The following is a 16,262-nucleotide window of genomic DNA, read 5'->3' as shown; positions in this document are numbered from 1 at the left end:
CCTCGGCCTCCCAACGTGCTGGGATTACGGTTGAGTCACCGCACCTGGCCCTTAATTTTCTTTTTAAAGTATTGCTGCATGGCCGGGCTTGGTGGCTCATGCCTGTAATCCCAGCACTTTGGGAGGCCGAGGCAGGTGGATCACCTGAGGTCGAGAGTTCAAGACCAGCCTGACCAACATGGAGAAACCCCGTCTCTACTAAAAATACAAAAATTAACCAGGCATGCTGGTGCATGCCTGTAATCCCAGCTACTCAAGAGGCTGAGGCAGGAGAATCGCTTGAACCCGGGAGGCGGAGGTTGCAGTGAGCTGAGATCGCGCCATTGCACTCCAGCCTGGGCAAAAAGAGCGAAACTCCATCTCAATAAATAAATAAATAAATAAAGGATTGCTGCAAAATATTATTTCTCTTGATTCCTGAGTTTTTGATGCTCCCTCATGTGTTATACCTGAGGCAGGTGCCTTGTGCCTTGGGCCGGTCCTGGCTCTGGTCTTTCATAATGATAGAATGAGACTGATAGAGACCCTGCACCCAGGCCAGCCCCAGGCTCAGGGCTCTAAGGCAGCTGCTGGCCTCAGACCTGAGATTATGGGATGATGGCTGAGGTGGGAACCCAGGGCTGGTGATACAGGTGGGAGTTTCAAGATGGGTCATCCACCAGGTGGGTCCCGTCCAGGCCCCCATTAATGGCCAGCCTTGTGGACTGACACAGGGCCACCCCCACCTCCAAAGGGAACCTGCACCTTTGCCCAGATGGCAGGCACTTGCCCAGTCTTCGCCAGCTTTGTGGGATGGTGGATCTTGGCTGGGACTCCACCTGGGGACATGAGCTCAGCCCTGGTAGATGGGAGAGAGACAGGGAATCCCTGGGCTTGGGATCCTTTTTTGTAACCCCTCATTCATTTTTTCTTTTATGGGGGGGCAGAAGGAGGGGGTCTTGCCCTGTCACCCAGGCTGGAGTGCCGTGTCATGAACACAGTTCACTGCAGCCTTGACTTCTCTAGGGTCAAGTGATCCTCTCTCCTCAGCTTCCCCAGTAGCTGGGACTACAGGCGTGCACCACCACATTGGCTAATTTTTAAAATTTTTTGTAGAGTCGAGGTCTCATTGTGTTACCCAGGCTGGTCTCAAACTCCTGGGCTCAAGTGATCCTCCTGCCTGGGCCTCACAAAGTGTTGGGATTACAGGCGTGAGCCACCACGCCTGACCTTCATTTTCCTTTCTAGTCCTGCATTTGCAGTTTGGTTCATGAGCTCGTTCATTCCCCCAGCTGCTTAGCACCCAGTGCTATAGAGCTGCTGAGGATACAGAGCTGTCTCCAACCAGCCCTGCCCTCAGGGAGCTCTCAGTCTAACCAGATAAACTAACACAGCAGTTAGACCCAGTGGGAATGACTAAGAAGGGCCGGACAGTGGTTGCAGCAGAATGGGGGCACCTGAGTTTGCCTGAGGGGGTCAGAGAAGGCTCCTGTGGCAGGTGGCCCCATTGTTCAGACCTGGGGATAAGTTGGGCTTTGATGTTCAAGTCCACGGAGGGTCTTCCTTAGAGCTTTTCTTTTTTGGGAAGCTCCTAGGCCCTGAACTGGGTGGAGTGGGGGGGATGAGCTGAGAAAAGGGCCAGGAGATGCGGCAGGAAGGGCGCCCCTGGCAGGAGGCTGCACCAGGAGGCTCGGCTGAATCACACATGGTGGAGCCGGGCAAGATGGGAGGTAGGAGGGATTCCCTGCCCAGGGTCCTGGTGTCTGGCTTGCTGCGGTGTGGGACCTGAGGCCATCTGGACATCCCTGGGCTGGAGAAGGGTAGAGGTGGTACCCTCTGTGGCCCCCTGCCCTGCCCACTCTGACTTGGGTTGCAGGGACAGCTGGCGGGGGAGGGCTCTCACCCCATCTTGGCTTGGCTCCCCATTAACAGCTCCATTCTCCTTCCAGATCCTGGGCGCAGTGATTCTGGGCTTCGGGGTGTGGATCCTGGCCGACAAGAGCAGTTTCATCTCTGTCCTGCGTAAGAACCCCTCAGCTTCCCCAGAACCAGGCTCACTGGAGAAGGGAGGGCCAGGGCGCAGGCACAGCTGTTCCCATCAGTGCTTCGGCTTCAATGCCTGTTGCTTTTCCCGCTGACCTCAGGGATGTAGCCAAGTCCTGCTGCCGACCACTGCCCATGGCTCTTCTCTGCAAGGGTTTCCAAAAGGAATTTTCTCTTCTTCCCCAAACAAAGCTGCTGTTGTCTGGGGGAACACTGGAGATGAGGGAGGCTTGTTTTCTCTTCCTGGCCCCTTTCCTTGGCCCTGACCTTAGGAAAGCCTCTTATATTCTCTGTTCCTTCACTTGCCCATCCAGCAGAATGTAGACAACAGTCCCTCCCATTTCATAGAGATGTAAGAAAGATAGTCGGGGGCTGATGAAGCACCTGCTGTGAGTGGTGCTTCGCTATGAGCCCGGCAGCAGCTCGGTGGGTCAGGTGTGTGCACGGATGAGGAAGGTTCCAGGCACAGTCACCAATTATCATGCTCCTCATGTGCCAAGCAGTTTGTACCGATAAACTGTCTTAATCCCACCACAGCCCTGTGAGGTAGATACGTTTCTATTCCCGCCTTACCAATGAAGAAACAGAGGCTCGGAGAGGTTAAGTCCCTTGCTGAAGTTCACACAGCTTCTAAATGGTGGGTGTGGGACTCGAACTCCAAGAGCTTTGGTCCTAAATGCAGCCCAGGGCAGGGTGAGCCACAGTGTGGAAACCCCTTCTCTCACTCTTTAGAGGCAGAAGAAAAGAGGCCCAAGGCACTTCTACAGGAATAAGAGCCCTTCCGTGCCTGCTCAGCCTCCTCCAGGAAGCCGTCAGGGCCTGCTGCGCTGACCTCTCAGGGGCTCCCTGTGGTGGAAGGGAGGTACAGCAGAAGCCCCCAGGGGACAGCCGTGCCACTCCCCTCGCTGAGTGCGGCCTTGGCTCACTTCTCCCAGCAGCTGCCCAAGGCAGCTGGTTTGGAATGTGGCCCGTGACAGCTGCTTGATTTACATAAAGCGGAACCTGGCTAGGATGTGATGATGGAGAGGCCACATCTGTCCCCCCAGCCCCAGGGGCTAGGCCTCCTCTCCAGGAGATGGAAAGCAAGGATGATCCACACTCTAGCCACATCTGATGCACCCCGGGGCTCTCAGTCTTACCCCCTTTCACCCTCCATTCTGGGGTTAAGGTGGGTGGGCGACCCATGCCCCCCACACTCTCCTGGCCTGTGTGACACACCCTCCTTGGCCCCATGAGGCCAACTGTCTACTTCCTGAGTCATGGCCCAACCCAGCAGGCTCTGCACCCCAGGGCAAAGTCTAGAGGCCCAGCCTGCCCACCCACATTTCTGCCCTCTGCGCCCTGCCCCACGGCTGGTGCAGTGGGGGTGAGCTTGCTGGGTGGGGAGAGCTTCCTGCTGCGGCTCTGGCCTCCTCCCTGTTCGGGTCTGACAATCTCAAACTGGCCAGATCTTAAAGGTCTACTGTCTGCAGTAGAGGGTGCATTTTACAAATGCTTCAGCCCGAGCCCCACCCGCCCCGAGGGACCTGACGGTCAGTGGGTCAGTGTGCGTGGGAGCCTGAGCGCTGGTGTTCTCTAAAAAGTTCCCCAGGTGGATTCCCCAGGCAGCCAGGGTTCAGAAACACTGATCCTCTAGCTGGGTCACTAGGCACTGGTGTAAACTGAGGCCAGAGGTGGGGAAAATGACTTGCTAAGAGTCACGGAGCAGCTGAGGGGCAGAACTGGGGATAGCTCTTTCCCTGCCGAGTTGAATCCCTGCTCTGAGTTCATGGGGCTGGGCGTTCCTATCCTCATTTTACAGAGGAGGAAACTGAAGCACAGAGAGGCGTCGTAACTTGCACACAGCAAGCAGGTAGGGGAGCTGGCTGCAGATGAGGTAGCCTAGCTTCCGGGCCCGTGCCTTGAACCCCTGGACCACATGGCTCTGCAGCCACATGCCACTGGTTAGTACCTTAGTAAGAGGAAGCACTCTGCAGTGAAGAGCAGACTCGAGCCTGACTGCTGGGGTTTGATTCGCGGCTGTGCTGTCCACTAGCTGTGTGACCCTCAGCACATTGCTTCACCTCTCTGTGCCTCCTCACCTATAAAATGAGGATCGTAGTAGAGTGCACTTTCTGTGGTTATTGTGAGAAAATTAAATGAGCCTCTCGTTTTTATCTGAAAAGAGTTTAGGACAGGCACCAGTGAAAAACCCTACATACGTGATGGTTAGCTACATTTTATAATACAATTTAATCCTTTTGCCATCTTCAAGTAGCAGGCTTTAGACCCATTTTACAGAGAAAGAAATAGAAAATGGCTTGCCAGGGTCAGAGCGTGTTGGCAGCAGAGCTGGGATTAGAATCTACTTTTCTTGATCCCTCGTCCCTTTCTGTTTGGGCCACCTCCTTTCTACCTTCCTGGTCCCTTCTAGGCCCAGGAAGACTAAAAGGTGTTTTGTTTTGTTTTGTTTTTGCCATGCCCTGTGGATGGCCTACCCCGGAACATACCGTCACCTACTTCCTAAGTCAGCTTGCTCAGATGTGGGGTAGGCCTGGGATCCTGGGGGAACAGGGAAAGGCATCAATGAAATGTTCTGAGATACGGAGACCTCGCAGTTCGTCTGGTCTCCCAGGGAAAGGATCTGAGTTGGGGTCTCAGCCCTGGGCCTTGCCTGCCAGGCAGCTTACAGCCTGCTAGCCTCTCTGAGCCTCGGGGTCCTTGCAGACAAATCAGGATGTGAGTACAGCCGCAGAGGGCGGTTGGTGAAATTAGGCAGGATGCTTTGGATAAAGGGCCTTGTTTGGGGCTGGCACACAGTGGCTGTCTGGGCAGTGCCAGTTTCTTTTTTCTGGGAGTAGTCACTGGGAGAAATTGTTGGAAGCCAAACCCAGGAAGTTTAGGCAAAGTGGAATTGACAGCCTCTCCCTGCGCACGCTGGTGGCTGGGGCTCAGTGCCAGGAGGTCCCCACACTCACCCTGAGGAAGGTGGGGGGCTCCTGTGAGGAACTGGGTGGAGGAAGCCTGAGAGTAGGGTGGGCTGGCCAGAGCTCTTCCTGAGCTCCAGAACATTCTGTCTGTAATCAGGAAGCGGAGCTGAATCCCACAGACTCCCTCCCATCCTCCAGCTTGATCGTTATTCCTTAAGGGCAATAACGCCTGTTGGGGACCAAGGTGGGGACCTCAGCCTCTCCAGGATCCCCAGGGAGTCATGGCCAGCCCCAGGCCTGTATTCTCCCTGCTGATGGTCAAGGGGTTGGTCCTGGCTGTGCCTCAGTGCTTAGGGGCGCAGGTTAAAAACGCAGGTCCTTGGCCTTCTGCTGGGAGCATCTTGGTCGGGTTGTAACGGACGCAAGCATCTGCATCCCTAAGAGGCTCCTCTGATCCACACTGCTCTCTAGCCTTCTGGAGATGCCAGCATCTTCACCCTCCAGGTGTGTCCTCTGCTGGGGGTACAGCGTACCCATGCTGGTGAGCTAGAGATGACATGAGCTTTACCCTGTGTGATGGGTTGGGTGTCTTAGGAAATGTTGGCCAAGTGCCCCTGCTGGATTCCTGACCTCCGCCTCCCGGAATGGGCCTGTCCACAGGTGACTCTAAAGAAGGTCTTAGCCATCAGGCCCATTCCTGCACCTCCTAAGCGTCATTTCCTCCCGGGCTCCTTTCTTGCTCTCACTGGTCCATTCTCTCGCCTTCTTTCCAATCTTCAAATACACCCAGCTCCTCCTTCCTCAGGCCTTTGCACCTGCTGTGCCCCCTTCCTGGAATGCTTTTCCCACAGATCTTTGCTTGGCTGACTTCTTCATTCACGTCTTGGCTCAAATGTCACTGGCTCAGGCTGGCCTTCCTCGACCCATTCCGACCCTCTCCCCGACTGGCAGTTCTCTGCAATGAGTCAGCTTTGGTATCTTCATGGCGACCAACACAACCAGAAAACCTGTATTGTGTACTTTTTGTCTCCACTCCCCACCCCCAAATGTCAGACCTTGTTAGTCACTCTTCTGCATCCCCAGCAACTGGCACGGTGCCTGGCATGAAGTGGGCACCCAGTAAACATTTGTTGGCTGAATGAACATGCATCACACCTGTAGCAATACATGTGCCCTGTGCTTGAGCGGAAAGGGTGTGGCATTGGAGGTTTGCATATTTTCAAATTCCAGCTCAGGCCCTTGCCTATGCGCCTTTCTGAGCCTCAGTTTTCTCATCTGTGAAAGGGCCCTGCTAGTGCCTGCCAGGCAGGGTGATGTCAGAATTGGAGACGGCGTGTAGAAACCCCCTAAGGCGCAGTGAGTGGGCAAGAAAGGCTGGTGTTTGTTATTATATGGACAAGAAGGAAGGTGGGTTAAAAATCAGCTTGCAATCTTAACGTCCGTGGCCCCTGGAGAAGCAGCCAGCCCCTTGTCTGTCAATTCCGCAGATCCTCACTGTGCCCAGGACCTCACTGCCAGAGGCGCTGTTCGAGCTGAGGGTTTCCTGGGAATACAGCGAAGCTTCTGCCCTCATGCACCTCAGGTCCTTGGTGGAGGGGAAGAGCAGACAATGAGCAAGAAGAATCAGTGAAATGTAGTCTGTTCAATCCTGAGAAGCGTTACGAAGAAAATAATAAAGCCGGGAAGGGGCTTAGGCTGGATGAGGGTGCGGATTGCAAGTTTACTGGGGGAGGGACACAGGTGGGAATGGGGGTGAGCTGGTTCCCTGTTGGGCAGTGAGAAGCCAGCAGGGGAATGCAGCTGACCCCAACACCCTGGCTCCAAAGAGGGGATCGGGCAGCAGACCTGGGCGGTTAGGCCAGGTGTTCATACCTGCTGGGCCCACTGATTTTGTACTTAGTGAGTGTGCTTCTTCTTCCCCCTAGAAACCTCCTCCAGCTCGCTCAGGATGGGGGCCTACGTCTTCATCGGCGTGGGGGCAGTCACCATGCTCATGGGCTTCCTGGGCTGCATTGGTGCCGTCAATGAGGTCCGCTGTCTGCTGGGGCTGGTGAGTACGGATCCCTCCGCAGCTGATGCCCATTTCCTCTCATCCAGCCGAGTGCAGCCTGAGCACGTCACTGGCCGTAACGCCGGGTGGAGAGCGTCTCCCGAGGCATGCGGGCTGGGTGCACCTGGTCGGGGACCCACAGCTGACTTTGTGCCTGCTCTGTGTCCCCAGTACTTTGCCTTCCTGCTCCTGATCCTCATTGCCCAGGTGACGGCCGGGGCCCTCTTCTACTTCAACATGGGCAAGGTAAGCCCTTCTCTCCCTTCCCCCTCACTGGGCTGGACCAGCCATGTGGGGGGTTGACCTTGAGTGTGGGGGATGGACATGGAGCCCCCCCCCAGTTGTCACAGACAGACTCAGTAGGTGTCAGGGACGGCCTTCTGGGCACTATTCTTTGTGATCAAATGGGGGAGTGTTAGAGGAGAAGGCAGCAGGTGTGGGCAGTGCCTGCCGGGCCTGGATCTCAGCCTGACCACACTGCTTTCTAGCTGTGTGGCCTTGGGCAAGCTGCTTGCGTCTATGTGCCTGTTCCACCATCTGTAAAATGGAAACAGTAAGAAAACTGAACTCTCTGAGTGGTTACAAAGATTATTCGAGATTATCTGAGTGAAACACATAACACATGGCACCATAAGTACTCAATAAATGTCATTCTTGTTATTATGAAGATACTTTAGCAACTATTCAATCCATGCCACTCACCCACAAATGAGGTTTAGAAGGAGACTGTTAATAAAAACATCAGTCTTGTGTCCGAGGGGAGATGTTCAGCTTTCAGAAACAGAATATCAGACTTACGGCGGCTTAAACTTGAAGGACATCTGTGGTTGACTTGCCCGGAAGTCTGGTTTCGAAGCTCAGAGGCCGTGGTTCTGGCTGTTCAGCATCCTCGCTGGGATGGCTTTCCTGCATTATGACACTTACCTCGTCGTTCCAAGATGGCTGCCACAGCACCAGGCACGGCGTCTGTGCTGCTGTGGCTGGAAGATGGGGAAGTGGGCAGTGCCAGACATTGCCATCCCTTTTATCAGAAAAGCAAGCCCTGGTTGGGCGCAATGGCTCATGACTATAATCCCAACACTTAGGGAGGCAGAGGTGGGAGGATTGCTTTGAGACCAGCCTGGGCAACATGGTGAGACCCCATCTCTACAAACAAATGTTTTAAAATGCTAGGCATGGTGGTGTGCACATGTGGTCCCCGCTACTTGAGGCCAGGAGGTTGAGGCTACAGTGAGCCATGAAACAGAGCCTGGGGCAAGAGAGTGAGACCCTGTCTGAAAAACAAAACAAAACCCTCCAACAGACTTCCCCAGACTGGGTTACAAAGTCACCCCTGGTTGTAAAGGAGGCTGAGAATGTGAGTATCAAACTTTCAGACTCTAAAGACAGAGGCACAAGAGAGAAAGGAGCCAAGAATGGCTGTTGGGTGAGCCAGTTAATTGTGAGTCACAGTTATTGTGTAAGAAGCACCTACTGTGTGCACGTGGCATCTTCTAGAAGCTTTCCATACATCATCTTGTCCTCACAATGGCTCTGCAGGGTTTTATGTTGACAGATGGAGAAGCAGATGCTCTGAGATGAAAAGCAATAACAACATTGATAACAGTGGCTCTAACCCCCACCATCCCTCCAGTTGAGTTCATGCACAGTATATACCAAGTACAGTGTTGACCACGTGACAGTCCTCTCGCTGATCCTCACTAGACCCTCTCAAGGTCATGGGAGAATCTCCGTCCTGCAGATGAAGAAGTAAGGTCAGCCTAGGCTCCCTGACTCCGATTCCTGAGTTCACTTGTCCCCAGACCCTGCTGCACGTGGCCTGTGGCCTAGCAGACCCTTGGGGTCCCTGCTTCCAGTGCCACCAGTTCTTGTCCACCAGTGAGGGTGGCAGAGCTGGCAGCCAGTTGGGCTCCTGCACGTCACCACTTGAAGGTCAAGTTGCCTGAGATCCCTCTTGGAAGGTAACTGAGAAAACACTATACCAACATCAACATCAGCAACGAACACTTAATAGAACTTAGAACTTAATAGAACTTCAACAAGACAAGATACTGTTGGTAACTAAGGGCTAACTTGGGCACTGAGCTTCCTGGCAGTCAAGGCAAAAGTGGAAAATAGTGGATTTTGTAGATGAAAAGTAGCTTGTTTGGCTATGAGGCAGGAAGCCAGCAGTTAAGGGAGGGAAATTCCTTTCCCAGAAAAATGGTTGTGGGGTCAGGTCTTCATTTTTGCCCTATGGCACTGGAGCTTCTTTAGTACCCAGTTAGTGATATAAACAGGGTGGATTAGAATCAGGCCCCAGTGAGCCAGCTTCTATGACTCAGAAGCTGGTCGCCTCTACAGGGATCTCGTGCAGTCTGTGTGATTCACCATCTCTCAGTAATAAAGATGGCACCCACCGCGTTGGCACCAACCACATGCCAGGAGCTGAGCTAGAAAAGTGAGCTGAAATACACGTTTCAAATTTACAAACATTTTCTATTTGAAGAAACTGAGACCCAGGAAAGCAAGTGACTTTCGGCCACTGACACACGCAGCTTTGGTGCATCAGAGTGGGGATTTCCATCCTGCTCCCTCGGAGTCCGAGGCCCATGCCTCCCTGTACACCGTGCTGCCCTCCCGTGGGCTGTTAACTCTGCTTGGCTGATGATGATGAGCTTAGACTCACAGGTGTCCTGTCAGTCCCAGAACAGGACTTGTTTGGAGATTTGGGTTTCCCAACCCCAGCCAGGCTCTGTGCATTGCACGACCGCCCCCATCTTCCCCTCCAGAGTCCACACCCCCTAGTCGCAGCCTGCCTCACTTTCGTCCACCACCACCTTTTCTGGAAGGCAGGGGGACATTTTCTGGCTTTGCTGAAGAAGTTCTGATGCCACTGTATTGCCCAAGTTGGAATGAACGATTTCTTTCTTCTTTCCCAACGCGTCGTAAATCTCAGTGGAAGACTAAACATACTTTTGATGGTGTTTATTCTGGCAGACAAGGCTCGGCATGGGGGTGGGACTTGCCTGAACCTAAGGAAGAAAGGCCTTTTGAAAGGAGATAGGGCTCCTGTGCAGGTGGGTGGGAGCGACCCTGCTGTGGTCTCCAGGGCTGCCCTCCGTCCTTCCTGCCCCTGCCACCCGCAGCCACTGTTCTTAGGGCAGCGATGGGGAGGTTGGGGACCTTGGCATGGCATGTCACCTCTGGAGCCTTGGGTTCTGCTTCTATAAATTGAGAATAAACCTGCCTCTCCCTGCCCTAGCACCCAGGCTGGAGTGAACACAGACTGTGATACTTCTATGAACATGCAGAGTGGTATCCAAGGGTCTCGACTATGGAACCACTGCTCTGACATTCTGGGCATGCTACTCAGCCTCCCTGTGCCTCAGTTTCCTCATTTGTCAAACTAGTAACAATATAGGCCCGCTCACTGTCCCTTCTCTGCAATTCTGAAATCCAGAAAAGCACTTTGAAAACCAAAAGTAGGCTGGGAGCGGTGGCTCACACCTGTAATCCCAGCACTTTGGGAGACCGAGGCGGGCGGATCACGAGGTCAAGAGATCAAGACCATCCTGGCTAACACGGTGAAACCCCGTCTCTACTAAAAATACAAAAAATTAGCCGGACACGGTGGTGGGCACCTGTAGTCCCAGCTACTCAGGAGGCTGAGGCAGGAGAATGGCGTGAACCCGGGAGGCGGAGCTTGCAGTGAGCCGAGATCGCGCCACTGCACTACAGCCTGGGAGACAGAGCAAGACTCCGTCTCAAAAAAAAAAAAAAAAAAAAAAGAAAACCAAAAGTAGCATTTGCAACTGATTTGATGGCAAAATTGAACCTGAACAGAAGCAAGGCTGTGTATGGGCTTTGCCTGCCCCATTAGGGCATCCCTGGGGAAATAGAAATGGGAGTCATTGCAGGCTGCTACCCCAGCCCCCACTGGTGGGTGTGATCTGTCCCCCTAGGCCCTTTCTAAAACCTGATCCTGTCTGGAGCTGGAGCCCCCAGGGGCTGCCTCGCAGCACTTGAGAGATGAAGAGCCCTAACATACGAGAAGGGTGTCGTGCGGCGCCCAGCCGGAGGCCGATGTTGCTGGCATCGTTGCCAGTGTTTATTATTATTGCTGCCATTATTCACTTCATGAGGGCCTGGTAAGGGCTCAATAGGTGGCAGCTGTTCCTGCTGCCCTCGTTGTCAGCAGAGCAAGGGCTGTGGGAACCAGGATTTGGGCGTGGCACTAAGATCCTCATCTGCTTGTTTATCCAGCCTCTGGTGAGCAGAGCCCAGCTCTGGGATTCAGGGGCCCTATGTTTTAGTGTGGGCTCTGCCGCTGATTGCTGTGTGGCTTTGGAAAAGTTACCCAGCCCCTCTGATCCACAGGTGAGCTCTTGGGCCATGCCCAGTGCAGGCAATCAGGGATTCTGACTTGTTCTCTCTAGACAGTGGGGGTGGGAGGGGTGAGAAGGAAGCAGATGCAGTTTGCCCTTTCCTGTGGTGTGCGGGAGCTGAGCTGGATGCACTTGGCTGGCCCTACCTGTGCCAGGGAGGCCCCTGAGGCTCTGAGAGCTATCAGGCTTAAGGAGAAGACATTGGAGGGGAAGGGGCTCACTTGGCCTGGCTGGGAGCCAGAGGTGGGGGCTGTAACAGTGGCAGTGGCTGGTCAGACAGCTCCCCAGAGATGTTGGTCAGGGGAACTGTGATTTCCTTCTCGTCCTCCTCGCTCTCACCCTGAAAGCTCCAAATTGCTGGTGCGCATATACTCTCATGTGTGAGATGCAGGTGGCGAGACAGGTTCCTAGGGGACAGTGTGGTTCTCTGTGAGCTGTCTGCTTGCTGAATTAGAACTTCCTGATTCTCAGGCTTGGGGTTCTCTTGTGATGGGGCAGAGGGAGGAAGGGCAGCTGGAGCTGGGGACAGGGAGAGGTGACCTTTCTCTTCCCTGTTGAGAAGGGAATGGAGGAGTCCAGGCCATTCCTCTGGAAAAGGATTATGGAAAGACACTTGGGCTAGAATCTCTGAAGCACATGCTGGTCACTGGCTCCGAATTCTGGGGTAGCTAGTTATGGGGCTTGCAGCTGGACTTGCAGGAAAGATACAGGTGGTCACAAAGACTAAATGCTCCCACCACCCCCTTTATGGCCAAGGGCCCTCATTTCCTATCAGGGTACTGGGATGCAGCTTCTGAGCTGGTGTATCTGTATTCTAGCAAAGCATTTGCCAGCATCTCCTGTGGGAAACCTGGAGAGGACAGGAAGATGTGGGTCCAATTCATGCATTGGTACCTCATTATAAGGGGTGATTTCACACCTTAAAGAGCATGGTGAGAGGTCTGCACAGCACCCCAAGAGGCGGGCACAGAAGCCTGAAAAGTTACCCTGGAGACGTAGTCTGGTCTCAAGTATCTCGATGAGATGTGTCCTTCAAGAGAGGGATTTGATTTATTCCTGTGGTCCCAGCTGGGACTTAGGTAGCTGGGAGAGGAGGAGGATGTGAACTAATACAGGTGGGTAGAAGTCATTTGAGCAGAACTTAAATTGTATCAAGAGCCTCCCAACTCCGCAACATGCTCTCGTGTGAGTTACTGAGTTCCCCATCACAGGGAGCATTTAAGCAGAGCCTAGAAAAGCGTGACTCTTACATTTGGATGATTTTCTGGATTCAAAGGTCTCTCCTAATTCTGACTGTGAAAATTCACACTAAAAGGGGAGGTCAAAGCGCAGCATTTGGGTGGGACGTGAGTAGAGCCACGCAGAGGACAGCAGGGTCACGGGGAGGCGGCGGGCAGCTTGCCGAGGCTAAGATCCTGGGGCCCTGGAGCTGCACAGATCAAGATCTGGTCATGTCTCCGCTGCTTTCTATCTGTGTGATCTTGGGAAGTTGCTCCAATTCTGAGCCTCACTTTTCTCTTCTGAGAAATGGGGAGGAGGGAGACAGGGAAGACAAGGCTGGCTTCCTCGGCATCCAACCTATGCAATCGCACAGGATGCTCTGCTGTTGCTGTATTGAAATTCTTTTTTTTTTTTCTTTTTGAGATAGAGTCTCGCTCTGTTGCCCAGGCTGGAGTTCTTAGCCCACTGCAACCTTCACTTTCTGGGCTCAGGTGATCCTCCTGCTTCAGCCTCCCGAGTAGCTGGGACTACAGGCACGTACCACCATGCCCAGCTAATTTTTGTGTTTTTAGTAGAGATGCAGTTTCACCATGTTGGCCAGGCTGGTCTCAAACTCCTGACCTCAAGTGATCTGCTCATCTCAACATCCCAAAGTGTTGGGATTACAGGTGTGAGCCACCACGCCCGGCTGAAATTCTTAATAATTTTTAAACGAGGGGCTCTCCATTTTCACTTTGCACTAGGTGTAAATTATGCAGCTGACCCTGGGCAGGACTCTTTATGGCACGTGACAGTGACTCAACTGAAAGTGGCTAGAGCCAGCAGAAGGTTCAGCTGTATCCAGGTTCCCAAAGGCTGCTGCTGTCCCTCTCCACCCTTCAGCCCTGCCCTCCTCTGTTGGCTCCCTTCTCGGGCAGGCTGTCCCCCGTGGAGCCTGAGGGTAGCCCAGGTCCTCATCCTACCACATGGATGGAAAGAGGGCTAGGTGTGTGAGCGTGGATCTCAAGCCCATCTCTGAACCACTCACCGTGCCTGCGATGTGGATGGCACTGAGTGGCAGCCCAGGTCTTTTGCCTGCCTCTGGCATTGAGGGAGTGGGGCCTCCCCAGCTCCATGGAGAAATAGAAGGGTGGTTGCACCCAAGCAGTGGGTTTCTGCAGGGCAGGCAGAAACAGTGGAGCGGTCCCTGGGTGGATGGAGGGAGATCATGAATGTCTGCTCCTGCTACCTCCATGTCCTTTTGGTCTCAGTAGCTACCTGGTTGCCAGGGTGACTTCCCTGTACTCCCAGCACAGGCCTCCTGAGCGTTGGGGTCCCAGGGCATCAGCTCCAAGCTGAACCAGCCCCTGTGGCCATGGTCCTCGTGGCCCAGGTGTGTCCCTCAACCACATTCTGGACTGAAAGATGTTGTGGTGTTTCCATGGAAACCACCTGTCTAGGTGGAAACCACCCAGCTTCCATCACCTTCTCGTTTCAGGGGGCCTGGGGGAGAAACAGGGAAGTCCAGGCTGCTGTGACAGCCACGCTGGGGTTTAAACAGAGCCTCAGTGCAACATGTCGTGAGGAAGCTGGGTGGGTGGGGAGGATGTGGGCGAGGCAGCTTTCTGCACAGATGCTTCTGGAGAACCCATCCTTTCCACACCATGGGGATCACCCACCCATTGGGGTTGAGAGGTGGACCTGAGATGTCAGATTGGCTGGCAGACAGCCCAGGCTATGTGACGCAGGCAAACCACTTAGCTTTTCTGGGCCCTGGTTAAAACTGGGTATGGCCATGTGGTTTAAATGCCAATAAAGCTTAATAGGTAAAAACCTGGGTTCTGAAATCAGCCAAGCCTGGGTACAAACGTCACTTCTTCCACATGTTGGCTGTGTGACCTTGGGCAAGTTAATTAACCTCTCTGGGTTTGTTTTCTATGTCTCTATAATGAGGGAATGGGGTGAATACCTAGGCCATAGGTCTGCTGTGAAGATGCAGTTGAGATAATACATTTAAAGTGCTTACCACAGCACCAGGTACATAACAAACATTTGATAAAAGTTAACTACTATTAGTGTTGTGATTAATTACTGACAAGAAAGCTTTGTAAATTGCAGAACTCTGTATAAGGTGTTTTTTTTTTTTTTTTTTTTTTTTTTAAAGTATCATGCTGAGAGCTTTATTGAGAGAAGGGCAGGGAGCATCATCGGAGGCTGGTTTCTCAGCATTCTTTTTTTTTTTTTCTTGAGATAGAGTTTCACTCTGTCACCCAGGCTGGAGTGCAGTGGTGCAATCTCAGCTCAGTGCAAGCTCCACCTCCCGGGTTCAAGCCATTCTTCTGTCTCAGCCTCCCAAGTAGCTGGGACTACAGGCACTTGCCATCAAGCCCAGCTAATTTTTTGTAATTTTTTTTAGTAGAGATGGGGTTTCACCATGTTAGCCAGGATGGTCTCGATCTTCTGACCTCGTGATCCGCCCACCTCGGCCTCCCAAAGTGCTGGGATTACAGACATGAGCCACCATGCCTGGCCCCAGCATTAATTTAACCAAGAGTGAGGAGCCAGGGCTGCAGGTCCATCTGCAGGATATGAGTTTTCTGTTCATTCGAGGGCTGCCTGTGGGGAGCTGCAGGAAGCCCCACCCACAGGGTTCCCTGGGAGTCAGGCTCTAAAACCCCATCTAGAAGTACCTATCCCGTTTCTCCCAATTCTTCCTTCTCAGGAACCAAGGTGGGAAGGTGTGTGGCCTTCTCCTTGGCATCCCTGCCTTCTAGAGTCCCTCACCCTGGGGCTTCCCACTGCCATGACCAGCCCATCCATGCATGTGCCCTGGAAGGCCTCTGGGCAAGGTCCGTTTGAGAGGCGAGGTGGAGCCAGGCAGGGGCTGGCTCTCGGAGGCCCCCCTCCCACCCAGGTCTGCTTATTGCGGAGGGAGGCCCTGCCCTCAGCTGGCTCTGGGTTTGCCTCCCTTTGCACAACTGACTTATTTCAAAACCCCCCTTCTGCCTGCTTTGTACATGAGGGTTTTCTCTGTGGGGTTAGCCGAGAGCAGGTGCTGCTCTCCACCACAAGGAGAGTGACCCTCAATTCCTGAGCAGGGTGAGGATCAGTGTAGGCAAGATGTAGATTTGGGCCAGGCTTGGGGTCTCAGGCCTGTAATCCCAACACATTGGGAGGCCGAGGTGGGTGGATCACTTGAGGTCAGGAGTTCGAGGCCAGCCGGGGCAACGTGGGAAGACCCTGTCTTCACTAAAAATATAAAAATTAGCCAGGCGTGGTGACACGCGCCTGTAGCTCCAGCTACCTGGGAGGCTGAAGTGAGAGGATTGCTTAACTCCAGGAGGTAGAAGTTGCAGTGAGCTGAGATCCTGCCACTGCCCTCCAGCCTGGGTGACAGGGAGACCCTGTCTTTAAAAAAAAAAAAAAAAAGAGATTTTTTTGGAGCTCTGGGACAAGCAGCCAGGTGCCAGAAAAGCAACTGACCTCACACTCCGGCTGGCTGGCGCTGCTGGCTTAGGGCTTGGGAAGGGGTGAGGGAGGATCTTTTCTGTTTTGTTTTGTTTTGAGATGGACTCTTACTCTGTCACCCAGGCTGGAGTGCAGTGGTGCGATCTAGACTCTGCAACCTCCACCTCCTGGGTTCAAGCGATTCTCCTGCCTCGGCCTCCTGAGTAGCTGGGACTACGGGCACCCGCCACCACGCCTGCATAGAGG

The 16,262-nt window shown here is 53.6% G+C and overlaps 1 protein-coding gene across 3 annotated transcripts in view; it reads left to right on the top strand.

Moving 5' to 3' along the window:
- Positions 1-16,262, top strand: part of CD82 (CD82 molecule) — a 59,223-nt gene that overhangs the window by 33,773 nt on the left and 9,188 nt on the right. For all 3 annotated transcript variants that reach the window (XM_050757629.1, XM_050757630.1, XM_050757628.1), the window contains 3 exons: positions 1,929-2,001; positions 6,857-6,981; positions 7,153-7,227. In XM_050757629.1, the coding sequence (XP_050613586.1) occupies positions 1,929-2,001; positions 6,857-6,981; positions 7,153-7,227 (273 nt within the window). The remainder of the gene's footprint in view (positions 1-1,928; positions 2,002-6,856; positions 6,982-7,152; positions 7,228-16,262) is intronic.

Source organism: Macaca thibetana, chromosome 14 (assembly GCF_024542745.1).
Source record: "Macaca thibetana thibetana isolate TM-01 chromosome 14, ASM2454274v1, whole genome shotgun sequence".
Classification (NCBI taxonomy): domain Eukaryota; kingdom Metazoa; phylum Chordata; class Mammalia; order Primates; family Cercopithecidae; genus Macaca; species Macaca thibetana.
Note: the sequence above shows the minus strand (reverse complement) of the source record. Positions and strands in the feature narration are given on the sequence as shown.